We start from the raw sequence: 17,852 nt of genomic DNA on the forward strand, positions 1-17,852 counted from the left end.
ATATTGTGGTTATTAATGATTGCTAATGATGGAAAATGTTTATTTAAACACAAAAGATCTGTTTTATATTGGGTTCATAAACCGTTTACAGTTAAAAGAAAAATTGTTAAGAATTTCAAATGTTCCCTATTTTATTTTTTTTTTCACGGTAATGTTTTCTTTATTAGTAATAGTATTATTACTACTATTACCTACTAATTTTTTCTAGAAAATGTATATAATTTGTTACTGAAAAATCAACCTCTGGCTTTTTATTCACAAAATATGCTCACCTAATCTTTACTTTTACAGTTAAATGTGATTTTAGAGTAAAAGGTGTAATTTTCTTGCTATTATTGTTTTATAACATAGCTTTTGCTCTAAACACAGTTTTAACCAGTGGCTTTATATATATAGTCAATACATACGATGCAATTTTTTAAATTATAGTTAAAACTGAATAAAATGTATAACCTAGAATTGTCAATGTTTTCAATGTTTATAATATACTCACAGTACTGTATTATTATTATTGTTTGCAATAATTATATATATATATATATATATATATATATATATATTTTTTTTTTTTTTTTTTTTTTTAATAAAACTAAAATCTAACATTAGGTTTTTATTCATTATATAAATACGTACTACATAGGGTGCAAAATGTTTACTTTTATAGTTAAAAGTGAGTTAAAAGTGAAAACTGTGTCATTTTTCTTGCTGCTATTATTATTATTATTATTATTATATAAATATACTGTATAAACATAGATTTTTTAAAATAAAATTGTAAAATCAACCACTGACTTTATTTATTCAGTATATATGCTACAATAGCGCACGCGTAGCTATTACACTGTGTCCAGTTATCATAATTTAAAATTCCGCTGCAAAGATCAGCTTTAAGTTGTAAAAAAGTACTAAAAGTACAACGTGTGACTTTAGCTCCTCTTCTGTGACCTTACAGACATTCTGTAATGGGTTCATATCCGCCTTTTACGCTGATCTTAGATCGGATATGGAGATTCCAATGTTTGTGTTTTAATGGAAAAAGGTTTCATCGTGGTTTTCGATTATTTATCACTTCGCAGAGATGTTATGTTCCACAGAGACAGCTCGAAGGCGCAGATTTCCACTCACACTTCTTTAAGGTTGGGTAGATTGGAGAGGATGTCCGTATCGACCTCCGTCAGCATGTTGTGGCTCAGGTTTCTGTAACAGAGAGACAAAAGAAAAAAACAATACTGATCAATAAGGACCAAGGACCTAGTGCTGGTGTTTAACATTCTCTTGCCGTGGTTGATTTTCTCTCCCTGATCGCTCTCTTCCACCAACAGCTTTTAAAAAACAACAAAAGCAGAGTGCGCTGAAGCTTAACAGTCACACGGCTGGCGGGATCGGCGACGCTTCGCCTCGCCTCATTTCTCGGCAATTTTTTCTCATTTTTCTACCCTGGTCTGGAAAAATCTGCAAACGAGTCTGGCGGTGGACCCGAGCCTCCAGCTCTTCCTCCTGAAACTTCGAGGTTGATTAGGACTCCACTTAACTACCGCCTGAGACCAAGTGCCAGATGCACAAGTCCAGATTTAAAGTTTTGAATCGTATGTGCAAGACAGCCAGCAGCGACTGGAACAGCAGCGAGAGAACGCTAAGAACACGATAAATAAATTAATACAAATAACAGGTCATTTAGCCCGATAGAGAAGCTCTTATCGGATTCTATCGAAACCTGCAGCCTCGTTGCTGAAGCGGATTCCTTCTGTAGGAAGAAAATGCACTAGGACTAGCTTTTTAGCACGAGCTAGTGACATAGCAAATCTTTTTTACAATGTAAAGCTCTAAGATAACACAGGTTTAAAAAAGACTATTTGTTTTGTGACTGAGTCACATTGACGGCGCATCTTTTAGCTAGGCTAACGTCGCTAGGATGTTGAAACGCTGGCTAAGAATCCAGACATAATGTGACGTCACAGCTGAGAGAAATATAAATTCAAAAAATTATATATAAATAAATAAACAGACAGATAAACCAACGTAGACGATATTAGCACAAGTGCGCGTGTGGAAGGATCATAGCTACGAGGGTAGGAAACCACTGGCTTCTGCTTTCTGCGTGTGTGTGTGTGTGGAGATAATATCAGAGTGTGATGTGCCCCCGAGGCAGCACTTTGACAAGGAGGTGTGTTACGATCGCACACCGGGCCCTCCTGCTGCCATTGTGTGGCGCGGTGCTAAGCTGCCATCGCCGTTACAGAAAGCAATTACCTAATCACGCTAAAGCAAAGTGAAAAATTACAGGGTTTCCCTCAAATCTTGCCAGGAGGGGCAGAATACTGAAGACGGAAAGAAGAAAGAAAAGGAAAGTCAGGCACGGCTAATCTGCAACAGGGATCAGCGCAAATGTAGGACAAGCTTTTGCACGGCTAGAAAAGCGGCCATAATGAAGGCCGGGCTGAAGGAGGCTTCGTCAATGTAGCGCTCAAAGAGCCTCTGTTCGGGAGCAACGAGCGACTGATGGGTGTCAGATATCCGCCATTTCGGAAAGAGATAGAGAGAGAGAGAGGGAGAAGAAGCTGATTCAGTGCAGAAGGCTGTCTGGTGAAGCAACAGTGTCAGGCTTTTGTGGTGAACAGTTTATTACTTTTTAAACACAGGCATCAGACTGGGCTTCTTCATAAATCTTAGCGCGCGGAATTTATGGGACGGATCGCCCGAAGGAGGATTTCGACGGCTCTTTAATAGGTTTCCTGTGTAGTTTTGTAAATCTTAAACAAATCCTGGATTTTTATAGTAATAGTTGTTGAGTTGGTGAAGTTTTCCGTAAGGAGACGTTTATGCGAGGAGTCCAGGATAGCACTGTCGCCTCACCAAATTGCCTTAAGTGTATGCTCTGGTGTGTCTGGAGTAGATACATGGGATAGACACCAGGCCTCCTGCAACACTACATGGGATAAATTGTATATATGATGGATGGATGGATGGATGGATGGATGGATGTCTCAAAGATGAGATGAGAATGTTTTTAGATTGAAGGGATTTGTGATTCCACGGCCAAAGAATTGCAATTCTTCAACAAAGAAAAAGTGATGAACATCTGCTATAACAAAAGTGACAACAAGAACTGTTCATGTAATGTTACAGGAACTCGACTCGGGGAGTTCTTGCCACGTCCCCCCTACAATCCTGACCTGACCTAGCTCCGAGCAATTTCTACACGTTTGAGAGATTAAAGGAGTTCCTGAGGGTCCGGTGTTTCAGACGTGAATCAGACAGGCAGTCCGATCATGGCTCTAGAAAACTTTCTAACTTGTTGGTCTCCAAGCACTGGTGAAACGTTGGGGATTTTTTTTTACAATTTATTCTGCATGATGAAAAGTCCCAGGTTTTGACTTAAAAAAAAACAAAACAGAAAGTGTGCCACGATCTGTCGCTGTTGTCGAATCAAGTCACAAGGTTGTTCCTTGTATGGTTCCATGGAGGAGCTTGTTTATTTGGTGTTATGGTTTAGTTGAAACTTAATCCATGAATACCAATGAAGTCAGTTAAATATGCTGAGGCATGCCATCTGTGGCGGTTCCTTCACGGTCCTCTATTACTCATTAATGTTCTGTAAATCAGTTACTGCTAAATCACCTTCACACCAAAGTTCTGCTTCGGTAACCCGAGGGTTCTCGAGTTCACCGGAGTTTTAAACAGAGCCGCGTTTCAGGCTCATTCCGTCTTAAGTATCTCTCCTCACTGGTGGTTTACAACTTCGAAAAGGCCACGAGCTCAAGGAGGAAAGGAAACGAGTGTTTATATAACTTTGATTTGATCCGGCCCGGTCACCCTGCTTTGTTTTTCACCGGCTTTATCTTATCTGATGACGTTCACTTTCACACCTACTGCTTAACCCCGAGGTCGTAACTCAAACGGCTGTCGCAACCGCTGGCGTGTAGGCTTAGCAGAACACTCCCGGCAGATCTCAAAGCCGTGAAGCCTTCGTGTGTACGTCTGTTTCATCTGGTGGAAAGGGTAATCTAGCAATAACTAGCGAACAAATTAAAGTGATTGAAGCCGTTCCTCGGTGAAAGGGTTTAATGTTTAGAAAAGTTCTACCAAGTTTATGGGCTCAAACAATGCCGGAAAAAAAGAAAAGTGTTCCCGAGCTAACTGTTTTGGCATCTCAAATCTTTTCTTGAATCTTTTTGTTCCTTCAGGTTCCCCAGATTGGAGTGACTTATATACAACCCGAACACATCTTTTTGGCTATTGCACGTTAAATGCGCGCAATGTTATTTAAATCTGTTGCATGATGCTAAACTCATAATGAAAGCACTCGCACAGGCTCGCGCATGAGGCTTGCAAACTTCATCTTGTAAAAAAAAAAGTGAATGTGAATGCTTCCAAAAGCAAACATCTTCAACATCCCTTCCATTTAAAACAGTTGGCTTTCACGCCAGGTTGACTCACTTTTGTCTTGAGTCAAGAGTCATAAATACTACGTCTAAACCCTACCTCTGCGTAAGTTGCCAGTTCCAGGTCAGAGGATAAGTATGAATCCGGGCTTCCCAGAAACCACCCAGGCCTGAAATAAGCAGTAAAGTTTAAGACTGGCCTATAGATGTGACGAATTATTTAATAAAATTTATTGGAAATGGCGAAAAATAATGCTGTGGGTATCAAACATGTTCGAATAGAAATCTCAGGCCTGGCATCGCTGAGGCTCCGACACTGAAGTAATCAATCAACCCTGGCATCAGACTCCACCAGCATCAGGGTAACGCCCAAAACAACGACAAAATTTTTCAAGAACTTTCTCAGGAAACGACTCACAGAGGGAGGAGGCATTCGCACAGATTGTTTTTGTTGTGTGTAAACTGTACAAGTATTAGGATTGTAATTAGTCATTTGGTCTCCATTTCCCTTTGTAAAGAATTGACCAATGACTTCCTACACCAGGAAACGAGCGAGCGACAGGACAATAAAGGTCAAGCTTACTTGGACAAAGCCGACCAGACGCTGGATAACTTGTGCAAAAGTCTCGGCCACAAGCAAATAAATGCTGTACGGATGTCTTGAGAAAACAAAATCTTTAAACTGGTAAAGCTTATAAAGCCTGGAACACAGTAATTAAAGAAATAAAGTCAAAGATTGGTTTGAGCAAGATTTGAGAATCCTTTAGTCTCTGGTACAATTTGTGCAGCTTTATGAGGAAAGTTTTACTCAGCGTCCTGCAGAACCACACAAAAGTTCCTCCGGAGACTTTACTTGCTTTGCACCTGCTTCTTTTCTTGCATGCAAAACCCATTGAATTTTTTTTGTCTCCAGCTTTTAATTTTGTCCTGCATTACTGATGATAGAAAATCAGATTTTTTTTTTTACTTTCCCCTGCCTCAACAAGTCATAAAATAAAAAATCTATAAGTTTGTCCTTACAAGTTTTTCACAGTGCTCTACCATTAAATAATACACTATACGTCTCTGGGGAGCAGTTATACGGCAAGTTCAGCGCCACGTCTGTGCCGATGATCAATAAAAACGTCTTGCGTCTTGAAGTCGAGCTGCGGGAACAGCACCGTGATTCATGACATGGTCTGGAGATAGTGCCTCCTTATCGGACGATCTTTACGGCTGACACGCCGAGCGTGCACTTCGCTCCTGAGAAGTGTGAAGTGATGGCCGCGACGGGTCTTTATGACGCAGCTGGTAGACAGAGAAGCGATTTAACGCGTCCCCTTTCAGACGGCCATAAACTAGTCAAAGAATAACCCGGGCCGAGAAAAAGACAGAACCCGGAGCGCCACTGGCGAGACTGTCGGCTTTGCTCTTTCTCCCTGCATCACTTTCTCTTCCTGGCTTTCCTGTCATAAAAAGAGTTTTTACAGCCCGGCAACAGGGCTGATAGCGAATCCAGGGGCTTTCTGTCCTAGACCAAATATCGCAGAGAGAACGTCGGATGGATGAAAGCGTCTGCAAAAACGAGAAAATCTAAACCCGAGCGAGGCCGCTCCCAAAATCCGCGCTCTAACGATAAGTTAATTGCTAGATGATTAACGTGGACTCTGTTTTCTGCTTTGTTGTTGGATCTAAAGCTGAGGGGGAAAAAAAATCACATCTTGGGCCCATGTGCACAAACACTGAATAAATGAAAGGAGCCAAACGCACATGCTGCAACGGGCAAAGGGGTCTGCTCTTGCCCCGGGCACGGAACGATCTGGAGCCACGCAGACGCCAGCCAAGAGTCTGAAACGACGCACATACTGAGAGAGAGAGAGAGAGAGAGAGATAGATTAGGCTTGATTACATGAGCTTTGTGTTTCTTTTGTCTTGTGGAAAGAATCGTCGTTTTACGGCTTGTATGAGAAGACGGCGTCCAAGATTTATTGCAGAAGATAATAAATACAGCTGCGCCGGGAAAGCGAGGGATCGATGCTGAGTTTATTATGCTTGCGAATTTTTTGTCATTATCGCCGTGCCAATTTAGGCAGAAGGGATCGTAACGCACGTGATTGTGATTGTGTTACGCAACGATCTAATCGGCTTTGGACAGAGGCGAGATCAGACAGGGAGACAGACAAGACATACTTCCAGACACAGGACAGAGGACTGGCGGGGGCGTGGGGGCGCTGGGAAACAAGTGTGCGGATGGTTTGTGTTTGTTTTGAGACCTTGGCCTGATCAGTTGTCTTTCATCCATAACATAAAAAGTTCGTCATTACTCCACCTCTACAGATTCCATCCCTTTAATTATACGCATAGATTAAATACTTTACGCCTCACTCGCGGGTATTTTGGTAATCATAGTTTACCTCACAGCTAATTATAGAGTGTGGGCGGTAAATAACACGGCTTCTGCGCCTGAACCGAAGTATAATGATGTGCGGGGAAAGGTCATGAATCAGTCACTGGGTAATCGCCGCAGACGTCAGGTTTATTTAGTCGTGTGTTACTGGTTCCATTTCTAGCTAGCTTTTTTCTCGCCTGCTAACGAAGAGGCAGCCGAGGAAGAAACAAGGAGGTCGTTTTATGTTTGTGTGTTATTTTATTGTTAAAAATAAATTAATTATATAGTAAAATTTGTTGTGATAGATCGTTCCTCTGAATACCGAATTATTTTAGCAATTGAGCGGTTGAAATTCCTAGCTTTCCCAATAGCGACGAGACTTTCTATAACCAATGCGATTTTCGATTTGATTTGATTCTCTAGCACTAACTAAACTTAACTAATAATCTCTTAAGACACTGGGCTAAAACACTTTCTACCTCCATACTCCATCTTCTGCTCCATACTCCAGTGCAGTAGGTGGCAGTATTGCACCAACCGCTGATAAACTCAAAAGAGAAAAAAAGTAGACAGTTTCATTGGGCCGAAGTACCCTGCAAAGTACACTTCACAGGGTGTTCAGCCATGTTAAGTGTGAATCCAAACCGCTGGGACGAAAATGTCCTGGTCCTCACTTTACCGGGAAAAGGGAATGAGAAATTTCCCATCAGTCATTGTGTGTCTCGCGGGAGTGTGAAAAAAATTTTAGCTCGAAATAATTTCGAAAATGTGCAGTATTATATGGGCTAGTAATCTGTAATAAAAGAAAATCTCTGTACATCTTTAAATGATTATATTATCATTCAATAATTACACGGTACACACGTTTTAATAGCATATGTTTTATAATGGCATATTTTTCATAAACTGATCATAAACGGTAATCAGTTTTTGTTTCAATAAATATTCAATATGTGAAATTTCCAGAGCAGCAGCGACAGGTATCCGCGGGGATTTCTTTATGTTACCGTGGACTTCGCGGGGTGTCCCGAAGGGTGGAGTTATGTCGAGGTAAGTTCCCTTTTACCGACATTCCCTGCAAACGGAGTAGGGAGTAGGGAGCACCCTGTGAAGTACACTTCGGAATGGAATGCAGTTATATTAATCCTGAAGAAACTCATCTGAATCTGAATCGAAACCTGACCTGAATCAAATCCATCTACAAAAGATAACCCATAATATCAATGAAGACAAAGACGATGCAGTGTTGGACGTGACACGGAGCACAGGCCTGTTATTCAAGTCATGAGCGCTGAAAGTTGCCAGTTCTCTCCTACACACTAAGGTTTTTTTTACCAAGTTCTTGCCGATTGGGTCTGGTGTATGTTCCACGAGGCACCGTGCTCTCCGACATTCGCGTCACCCCCCCCCCAACCGCCACCACTTCTACTTTCTCCCTCTAATGTATTTTCCAGATCTCGAAACTCTTACCAGATGTAGAAAATTCACAGATGATTCATCCATCAAGCTCACTTTGTAGACATTCTCTTAAAACAAACCAAAAAAAAGGGCGATGGGAGTGTGTGTATGTGTGTGTGTGTGGGGGGGGGGTGTAAATATGAGGCACTTAGATATACAGTATGAAGTTTGGTTTGATTGTAAAAACGAATAATGTCCGGAGGAGACACTGGTTCGGTGAGCAAAAAACGCTTTTAATATTTTGCTTATTCATTTTTATTTAGACCGGGTGCCCGTGTCTACATCCCTCACCTTCTTCAAAAAAAAAACAAGCACTTTAAAATGATTTAGGTGATAAATCGACTGAACGCGACTCGGCTTCCAGCTAAGCGTCCTTGAAAACATGCGAGCTGCGTGCTCTGAGCCTCTCGAATGCAGGAGGCTGTTAATCTCAGTGCCAGGCAAGCCAAGCTAAACACAGCCTGGCCCTCGGCTAGCTCCGATAACGCAAACACACACTCACACATTCACATGCTCTCTCTCTCTCTCTCTCTCTCTCTCACACACACACACAGAGCTCCAGGCTACGGCGCACACCTGGAGCAAACCGGTTTGGGTTTCAACTTTCTCTGCAGATTGTTTCTCGCTCCACGTTGAGCTGTTCGCGTCCCACGTACGGACCGTTTGGGTTTCATCATCAACGTGGGTGAACGTGACACACTCTTAATTAAGAGCTGAGAGCCCAACACACACACACTCACAGACACCTCTAGACTGCTTACTAACAAAAAACACCCTACGAATGCAAATCACAGAAGGACTCGCCAGTGTCTACCCCCTTTGCTTAATGCAAAAAAAAAAAGCCACCCAGCGTGCTATTCTGGGTCAGGGGTCATGACCCCGTAGGCAGTATTCGAAGAAGGGTGGGGGCTGAGGGCGGGGAGCCAAACACTGAAGCCCTATTCTTACAACCCTGAGGGTGTGTATGAGTCACACCGAGCTCGATTAGCATAGTGTCCTTTTATCCGCTTGCAGTGGGAAACCGGGAAAATGGCCACTTGTTTCAGACACACACACCTAGGTGAAATAATGGTGTTTTAATGATTGAAAAGGATTATGGGATAGGATTTAGATTCGGCTAGTGGGTTCATTCATCAGTGGTCCCCAAGGTTTTGGAGGAAAGTCCGTCCAACCGAAAAATTCCTGCTGGGAATGTGTCTTAGATATCTAGTTATCTTAAAACATCATCGTTATCCTGTGGCCGGCTGTAACGAGGCACGACATCACGCTGGCGGACACTCCCGCAGACACCGACGTCCTCCGAAAGCCACCAATATGACTTCCTGCATCATGTCTGAAACGCCCGCCTCCCAGGAACTCCTTTAACGCCCCCTTTCCCTTTATTTAAATAAAATATGGTTGGTTTGATCACCAAACGCATTCTGTTGTAGCGGGACAGTGCACGTCCTTATACTGCACCACTTGCGCGTTACAGGAACTCGGGTGGGAGTTATTGCCGTAATCCCTGGTACAGTCCTGACCTCGCTCCAAGCCATTTCCACATGTTTGGATTATTAAAGGAGTTCTGAGAGAACTTTCTCCCTTGATGGTATCATCCAAGCACGAGTGAAACACTGGGATAAGTGTATCAGTGTAGCAGGGGATTATATACATAAATAAATGAAGTTTTAACGCTCATCAAAAGTTCCAGGTTGATTCTTCCACTCGTTCATCGCTCTGATTGATCACAAGGACGTCTTCGTCGTCAATTCTAATCCCGTGCCGTTGGGTTCGTATCACAATAAAACTTAGTCTTAACAACTAAAAAACGGCTCTGCATTGATACAAAGAGGTTTTTTTTTAATCAGCGACGACACCTGATATTGCATTACTGATTCACTGATTATTCAGATAATTCATCGTGGCAGCACTTAACATTAAACTGTCCAACATCCCAGTTTATAGCGGTTACCTTATTTGGCTGTAAAGTGCTCCAAAATATTCCTGAAGGAATAAAATATTGGAAGCTTTTTGAACTCCATGGCGACTATCTTCCATCATGATGATGATGATGATGATTATAAGACCGTTAGAGTGGACATTAAACACTTCCAGACATTGTAATGGTCTTCTTGCTAGCACATAAAATCAACATCTTCTTAAATGGCCTCAAGTGCAATTAAGACCTAGTTCAGTCTCCCAGTTAAGCTCTACACGTGATCTTTCCCAGCAGGCAATTGGGGAGCCCTGAGAAAGCAAGAAAACTATTTAGACAAGTGGAACATATCAGAGCTTTGTTTTTTTTTGTTGTTGTTGCTGCTTTGTGATTGATGCGTCATGGACGGACGCCAAAATGGCACCTCGGAATTACCTCTCAAGCTGAAATACCGGTCTATCCCATGGGTCAACTAGAAGCTGGTCGAAATGTATGTTTATTTTGGGAATTCTCAAATCGTACAAGAGCTGATACTTAGACGACTTTTACTTCATCATGTTGAGGTTCCTTCACAACCCAGAAAGCGGCGACTTTCTCATCCCGAAATCTCCAAGTCACATGATCGTAGACAACTTTGTTTAGTCGCTAATTAGACATGTCCAACCTGATTGGAAAGGAAGGGTGATGGGACTGACTTAACAACATATAGCTATATAGTCTGGTAAGATACCTGCGTAACATCGGCTACACGACTCGAACCAGTATTAGACAACAGAGAAGCAAAAACCATGCTACGTTTAAAATAAAAGATAAATAAATAATAAAACTCACGAGCGCATCGTCATCAGCGCGTCATGCTACGTCCTGGATCAGTTCAGTGCTTCAAAGATTTTTATTCTGAAGTGGGTGTGGCTTAATCTGGAACTCTACCCTTTCATCATGTTTTCTTTACTAACTTGTCATTGGAACTCGTGGCTGGCGGTACACACCTGGTCGTTCAATATGGGCAATTTGGAAACGCCAATCAACCTAAAACGCATGTCTTTGGACCTTTTGGGAAACCGGAGTACCTTCAGGAAACCCACCAAGCACAGGAAGAACATGAAAAATGGTAGGCAGGCAACAGTGCTAACCACTGGGTTGCCATGCTGACACTAAACAGACGTCTTCGCATGACGTTTAAATACTGGCTCTGATCATCAGTTACATCATTTAAGCTGGTAATTCGTAAAAGAAGTTATTTTCATATATATTTCAATACTGATTATTTAAAGCTTTGAGATTGTGAAGGGATTCATGGAAGGAAGATCAATAATCCACTGTTTATTGGCGAGGGCTTTGGCTAGGTGATATGAGGAACTGGTAAGGGGCTGGTAAGAACTTCTGCAAGGCTTTCATTTTGCGCCAGGCAGCCATGTCTGTTAGACAGGAAGGCAAGAGCAAGCCAGAGCATTCTCCCAAACTTCACCTCTAAACTGCTAACTATAGAAAGCTATTCTGATTAGCGCCAAAGTTGGGCTAGTGTCTAAAAACCTTGCACGTTCAATTCATGCCGCCTTAAGAGAGCCGCCTTAAGTGAGCTCCTCAACCCTGGAATCTTCCTCAGCACAATGCTCCATTTTTAGTTTAGCAAGTCTGTTCCTGAGAACGTTTTATTCAAGAGATGTGACCCAACAACGAAGCTGAAACGCTTTCCGTCACTCAACACACCGAAACAGCTCTGTCAGGTTTACGTGATTCACGTCCACTCATCCCTGACACACGCTTGGCAGAAATGTCTCCCCTGTTGTGTAAAAAAAACCAACAAGAAAGACAAATTGTCCTTAAGCCAAGTGCGCAGTACCTGGTTCCCTGACACCACCTACGTGTCCTGTGTTCTGTCAATAAAATCTCTCCACGTCCTGATATTATATTATAATAATTACACAGGTGTCACTGTTTACACTATAATCATGGCTGATTGCTGTTGTTTTTTTGAGTAATTTGACAAATTACTGCGTTTACCTGATTCGTTTCAGGTCGCGGTTTGACCTAAGGAAGAGACAGGAAATGGGTTGCATTTTATTTATTGTTTTTATCGTTTGAATCTTTGCGTTTACACTAAAGCACTGATTTTGGGTTCCTTTCTTGATTCCATTTGATTTACTTTATTTGGAAGTGAAAACAGGAAGCTTTAGAGAAGGCATCAGATTTAGTGATACAAGCTTCAGAAAGAAATATTACAACATCGAACTTAAACATTTCGAAATATTCCAGATAAACCGCTCAGTAACAGTGACGATATGTCCTGCAACTTACAACCAAGTATTAAGAACGCCAAAGAACAAGAACGCTGGGTTTTTTTTTCCCGCCACTGGATGAACTTACAGTATATTGACCTCAAGCACTCTGACATGGACTTGAACTCGGGTGTTAAATATACAAGGCGAAAACAAATGAGCTTTCTTACTGAAAAGGTTCACGATAACCATCTACGATTCCTCTCCGTCATCAGCCATCTAGAACTTTCCCATCCTGGACCAAACGCGTCTAGGTAGGTTTTTTTTTTTGGTTTGTTTGTTTTTTTGCACAGACAGCACAAAGCCTTTCCCTTTGAATACACAACACACACGGTTACTGAAATAAAACCCATAAAAAAATTATAGAAAAGATAAGGGTGTGCTGAACTCTTTTGGCTCGCGATCATGTGATTTTAAAGAATAGAACTGAAGGTGAAGGTAACGAGACAAACATTAAAAAAAATAAAAAAACAATAGAGTGGAAAGAAACAGATTGCTCAATTACCTAAAAAAGAAAAACAAGCTGTCCAAACATTACGCAAAATAACATTTTACTAGCGAAGCCGTGGAGCACAACAGTGGATCGCGGAGTACAACGCTTTCCACGGGGCGTTTGTGAGACTGTGATTCGTTCAGCTTTTGTCATGACCGTCATCATTATCTGAGTAAATTGTGATCTTTTAAAGCTTCATCAGCTTCCAGCATATTACAGAACTGCAGGCTATAATATTAATGAATAATATGAATTGTTCAAACTTTTTTTTTTATTCAGAGGTTCGGAGTTCGCTGCCTCCTTCATCCTTAGAACCTTAAGAATAATTGTTGAAACCCCCACGATTTCGCGGAAACCGCAAATATCCTCCGCAATTTTTTAATTACCCTTTCCCGCGGCAATATATAATTTTTTATGCGTTTAAACGCTAGACTATTAAGAACATAATGATTTGCTAATTTTGTAGCATAATATTAAAGTAAAATCAGCTAAATTTCCATATAAAATATACTACTGTATACATTTTTAGTACTGTAGAGAGAACACAACACCGTAGAGGAAAACAATGCGGCTTGGGACGGTGAATTATTACCGTATTTACCCTACAGTACTGATACCAAAGAAAACATGCTTGCATGAATTACAGTACGTTTAAGGTGGTAAAAGGTTCTTTAAATCCTACAGGTGGTGCACCTTAAACTTTTCACACTGTTATTATTTGCCAAGTTTGTTTAGAATTGTAACAAAATCAAAAAAATTATAAATAAATAAATAAATAATAATAATAATAAATCACATTGAATTGGGTTATTTATAAAATCGTGATATAAACCGAATCGGCATTTAGGTATCGCTGTGATATCGTATCGGCTGGTCCCTGATGATTCCCGTCTCTCTTGTAAAGTTAATAAATCAGTTGGTCATGTGACCAGGAAACCCCCCCGTATGTCTGAAAACGTGTCTGTCTTGAAGACTTTACTTTAGTGCTGGCACTGGAGACTCCTTCCCTACACATGAAATCTCTACTGAAAAACCTCCGACACACATTTTATTTTATTCGTCTGTTTACATGGTCATCCCGGACTACTGACAGAGCTTCTCTATTATCGCTTTATTACCGCTCTTCGAACGTGCTATTAAGTATTATAATAATAATCCGTCCCAGTAAGACTGATTGACTGCTCTGTAAGCAACTCACACAACGTTTAATCCAACTATTGTGCTCGGTAGTCTCTCCTGCTGTTCTTCCTGCAACCATCTCACACTTTTTTTTTGTATCCATACAAAAACAACAAAAAAACAACTGATCCGAAGTTGTTGTGATTAGCACGTAGACTAAGTAAGTAAGCCTCCATAGTTGCACGGTTTAGGACCGAATCAAAGTGTGCGAGAAGTTTATCTCATGACAGGATCAAAGGGAAACAGGTTTGAGCGAGGTGTGGTGCACAGGGACGCTGTAGTGGCGTATCTGCTCCGCGCGCAGCTAACAGGACCCGTATAATCTGAGTTGGTAACGGGCGACATGGTGAAAATAAATAAAGATAACTATAAACAAATAATCATACTTATAGATCTGTCATGATTGCAGTGATATGGCTCGTGCTTAAACACAACACACTCGCTTTTTTATTGCAGTAAACCGTTCAAGCAGTCTAGTAAGAGAATCTCTTATATGTTAATAAAAGAATGTGGAATGACATTTTAATGCAATCCTCCAACATTTCCAGAGTTTCGACTGTCACCCTGACGTATGTTACACCCGTCTGTAATATCGGTATCATAACGGCCGAGCAATCTCCTAAGCTCTAAATCGAAATATATCTCCACAGATTCGTACGTTTTGTTTTTTCACCTCGCTATTAATAACCTTAAACTTTTCTACAGGGTGACGATCAGCCGCCTGGTCTAAAACAGAATGTCACCTCGAAAAAGTCCCGCTTTCTCTCAACTGAGTGCCAAAAAAAAAAAAAAAACTAAGCGTGGGTGTTAAGATATGATTTGCTTCTTATCGCTGCATACGTACGGAGATGGGAGATCTAATCAGGCCTACAATGAAAGGGCGTGAGTTGTGTTTTTAGATCTCATGCTAGTCTTGTTATGTCTCTCAGGATATTCTTTTTCTGTCACATAAGTAACATACTCACAATAGTTTAAAAAGACATAAATACATTTGTGAGTTAAATCTGATGCACTTTCAGGACCAAGTATTTGGTTCATGTTTGTGTGTTTCTGTGTGTGTGTGTATATAGATAGATATTATACGATACATTATGTTGTTGTTACATAGTATGTTACGTTGTCATTATTCTGCAAAGCACATAATAGACCGTGCTGTGCAAAAGTATTTGCCCCTTCCTGATTTTTTTTAACGATTGAGAAAATCAAATATTAAGATCACCAACCAAATTATTCAGATCATCAAACAAAGTTTAACCGAAGTAAATACAAAATGCAGTTTTTAAATGATGAGTTCATTTATTAAGGAAACAAAGGTGTCTACACACACATTTATTTATATATATATATATATATATACAGTATGTTTATGTTTATTTATATATATATATATATATATATATATATATATGTTTGTGAAATGGTAAAATTTGTTCCATGATCTAAATCATAAAAAATTCAAAAAGGGGCAAATACTTTTTCACAGCACTGTAGACATATATGGGTGTGTGTGTATATATACGTATGTATGTACGCAGTACCTTCATAGTCGAGATATTGTGATACCTAAACATTGTGCGATATCGGCGTGACATATGTATTGTGATATTTTTCGTACGATATCGACGGCACAAGTACATATCGCTATATATTTTTCATGCAATATCGGCATTACAAGTATATATCGTAATATATATATATTTCATGCTAAATGAAAACGTCGTCGCAAGTAAGCACCGTGATATTCCTGGTCATATTTCACTCCATCCGTTTATCTGTCCATCTAGGGACCTTAACACTTCAACTAGTGGACCGTGGAGGCCAGTGGTCAACATTCTCACACTGTACAGGACTAATGGGCGTATCTTTGGACTGTGGGAGGAAACCAGAGCATCCGGAAGAAACCCACCAAGCACGGGGAGAACATGCTCACTTCATGCACACGGATCCTAAGCGGGAATCGAACCAGGAACCTGGAGGTGCGAGCCTCCTCACTGAGCCGCCTCATATTTCACTATTCTATTAATATGACACCATGACACACTTTTCACCTTTATATATGTATGTATATATATATACACTGTACTGAGTGTTACGTGAAACGTTTCAAACCGGTACAGAGTGTGTGTGTGTTGGGGGGGGGGGGGTGTCACTCAGAGCTAAGGCCTGCAGGTAACCGATCCCGGATGTGTGATCTCTTCAGATTTGGGAACGTTCGCTACAGATCAAACAGCACGCGATACTCACAGATAGACGGTGCGATTCGGCAGGTCTCGCGGGATGTCGGTTAATTTCCGTTGGCTGCAGTCGGCCGTGTCCGAAGTGCACGTGCAGGTGAGCGAACACGGCGAATCCGTGCACGAGCCGTGCGCGAGGAAGAGTCCCACTGTTGCCAAGGAGTAAAAAACATAATAATATATAGTAGAAATGTGTCCCGGGGCCGCCGCCGCCATTTTGTTTCCACTATCAGGATCTGATCGAATCTCTCCACGATTCTGACTCAGGTTGGTTTGTTTGTTATTTATTTGTTTTTTTAATTATTATTATTATTATTTGTCCTCCATTGCATTGTCTGGATGCAAGAAATGCATCAGTGCATGAAGCAAAAACAAACAAAAAAAATCAACAACCCTAAAAAAAAAAAAAGTAAACAAAATATCCCGGTTTCGCACCTTTCACACAAGTCCGCGCGCGCACACAAAGTTTTGTTGTTTGTTGGTTTGTTTTGCGTTTTGACTCAAAAGAATGTTTCTAAAAAGATTGCAGGAAACTCTTGATGTTGACCAGAGCCAGACTTGCGTCCGAGTCCAAAAGCTTGTTCTTGTCCTTAAAAGGTTGAAAACGAGATGTGAATGTGTGCACACGCGCGCGGCCGGTTCTCCCCCGATATCCGAACAGAAATCGCGATAATGAAGGTTTGAAAAATAAATCCGACAAAACGCAGGTTGTCCCAAGCGTTGGCAGAGGAAATGTGGACTGGATTCGGTGTTATTTTCTCGCGGACGTCGCGGTAATGTGCGTCCAAAAGACAACTGGAAGAAATCTCGTCCTCGGGCTCCATGGAGACATGTCCAGGGTCCAGTGCACGACTAAACAACTTGTTTTTCCCCCCTTCTCTTTCTTCAGCTGTGTCCCTTAAGTATGCAAGGGTGCTTTAAATAACAGACAAACAAATACACAAACAAACAAACCGACAGACAGACAGAGTGTCCGGGTGAACGAGCTCCGGGAACTTTCCGCGCTGAAGCTTCTCCTTAAAACCAGACACGATCCGATTATTTAACGCTTCTGATCCTAACACCAGAACTCTCTCTCTTTCTGTCTCCCTCTTTTTCTTTCCTTTCTCCCCTATCTGTCTTTACTTTCCCCCTTTTCTCTTTCTCAGGACGCTCGCGCTCTCTCTCTCCCTCTCTCTACTCTTCTGCCCCACGTTGAAAGCCTCGGACTCCATAAGACCCGCCCCTCTCCCCTCCTGATTGGGCGAACTACGGACCCCACAGCTGCCCCGAGGATCCCATTGGCCAGGCTTTCAGCTCGGCTCGCGAGCAACATGGCTGTCAATCAAAGCGTGTTAGCCCCGCCTACCTTCGCCACCGCGGGTGTGAAACCGCCCCGCCCCCTTTTACTCTCAACCGCAAGGAAGGAGGAAGAGTTTAGTGACATACAGTGAGGAAAGTACAGTGAGATATATCATATGTGGAAAAAAAATAACTAAGGTAAATTAAATGCAATACAAACTAATTATGTGTGTATACACAAAATGCAATGAAAACAATAATAT

At 41.4% G+C, this 17,852-nt stretch overlaps 1 protein-coding gene across 1 annotated transcript in view; it reads right to left on the bottom strand.

The window, feature by feature from the left end:
* Nucleotides 1-17,475, bottom strand: part of lrig1 (leucine-rich repeats and immunoglobulin-like domains 1) — a 39,239-nt gene extending 21,764 nt beyond the window's left edge. Inside the window, exons 1-2 of the mRNA XM_053484110.1 lie at nt 16,319-17,475; nt 1,126-1,197 (exon numbers count right to left, since the gene is read on the bottom strand). Of these exons, the coding sequence (XP_053340085.1) occupies nt 1,126-1,197; nt 16,319-16,524 (278 nt within the window). The 5' untranslated portion in view covers nt 16,525-17,475. The remainder of the gene's footprint in view (nt 1-1,125; nt 1,198-16,318) is intronic.
* Between the last annotated feature and the right edge of the window lie 377 nt (nt 17,476-17,852).

Source organism: Clarias gariepinus, chromosome 23, assembly GCF_024256425.1.
Source record: "Clarias gariepinus isolate MV-2021 ecotype Netherlands chromosome 23, CGAR_prim_01v2, whole genome shotgun sequence".
Taxonomy (NCBI): domain Eukaryota; kingdom Metazoa; phylum Chordata; class Actinopteri; order Siluriformes; family Clariidae; genus Clarias; species Clarias gariepinus.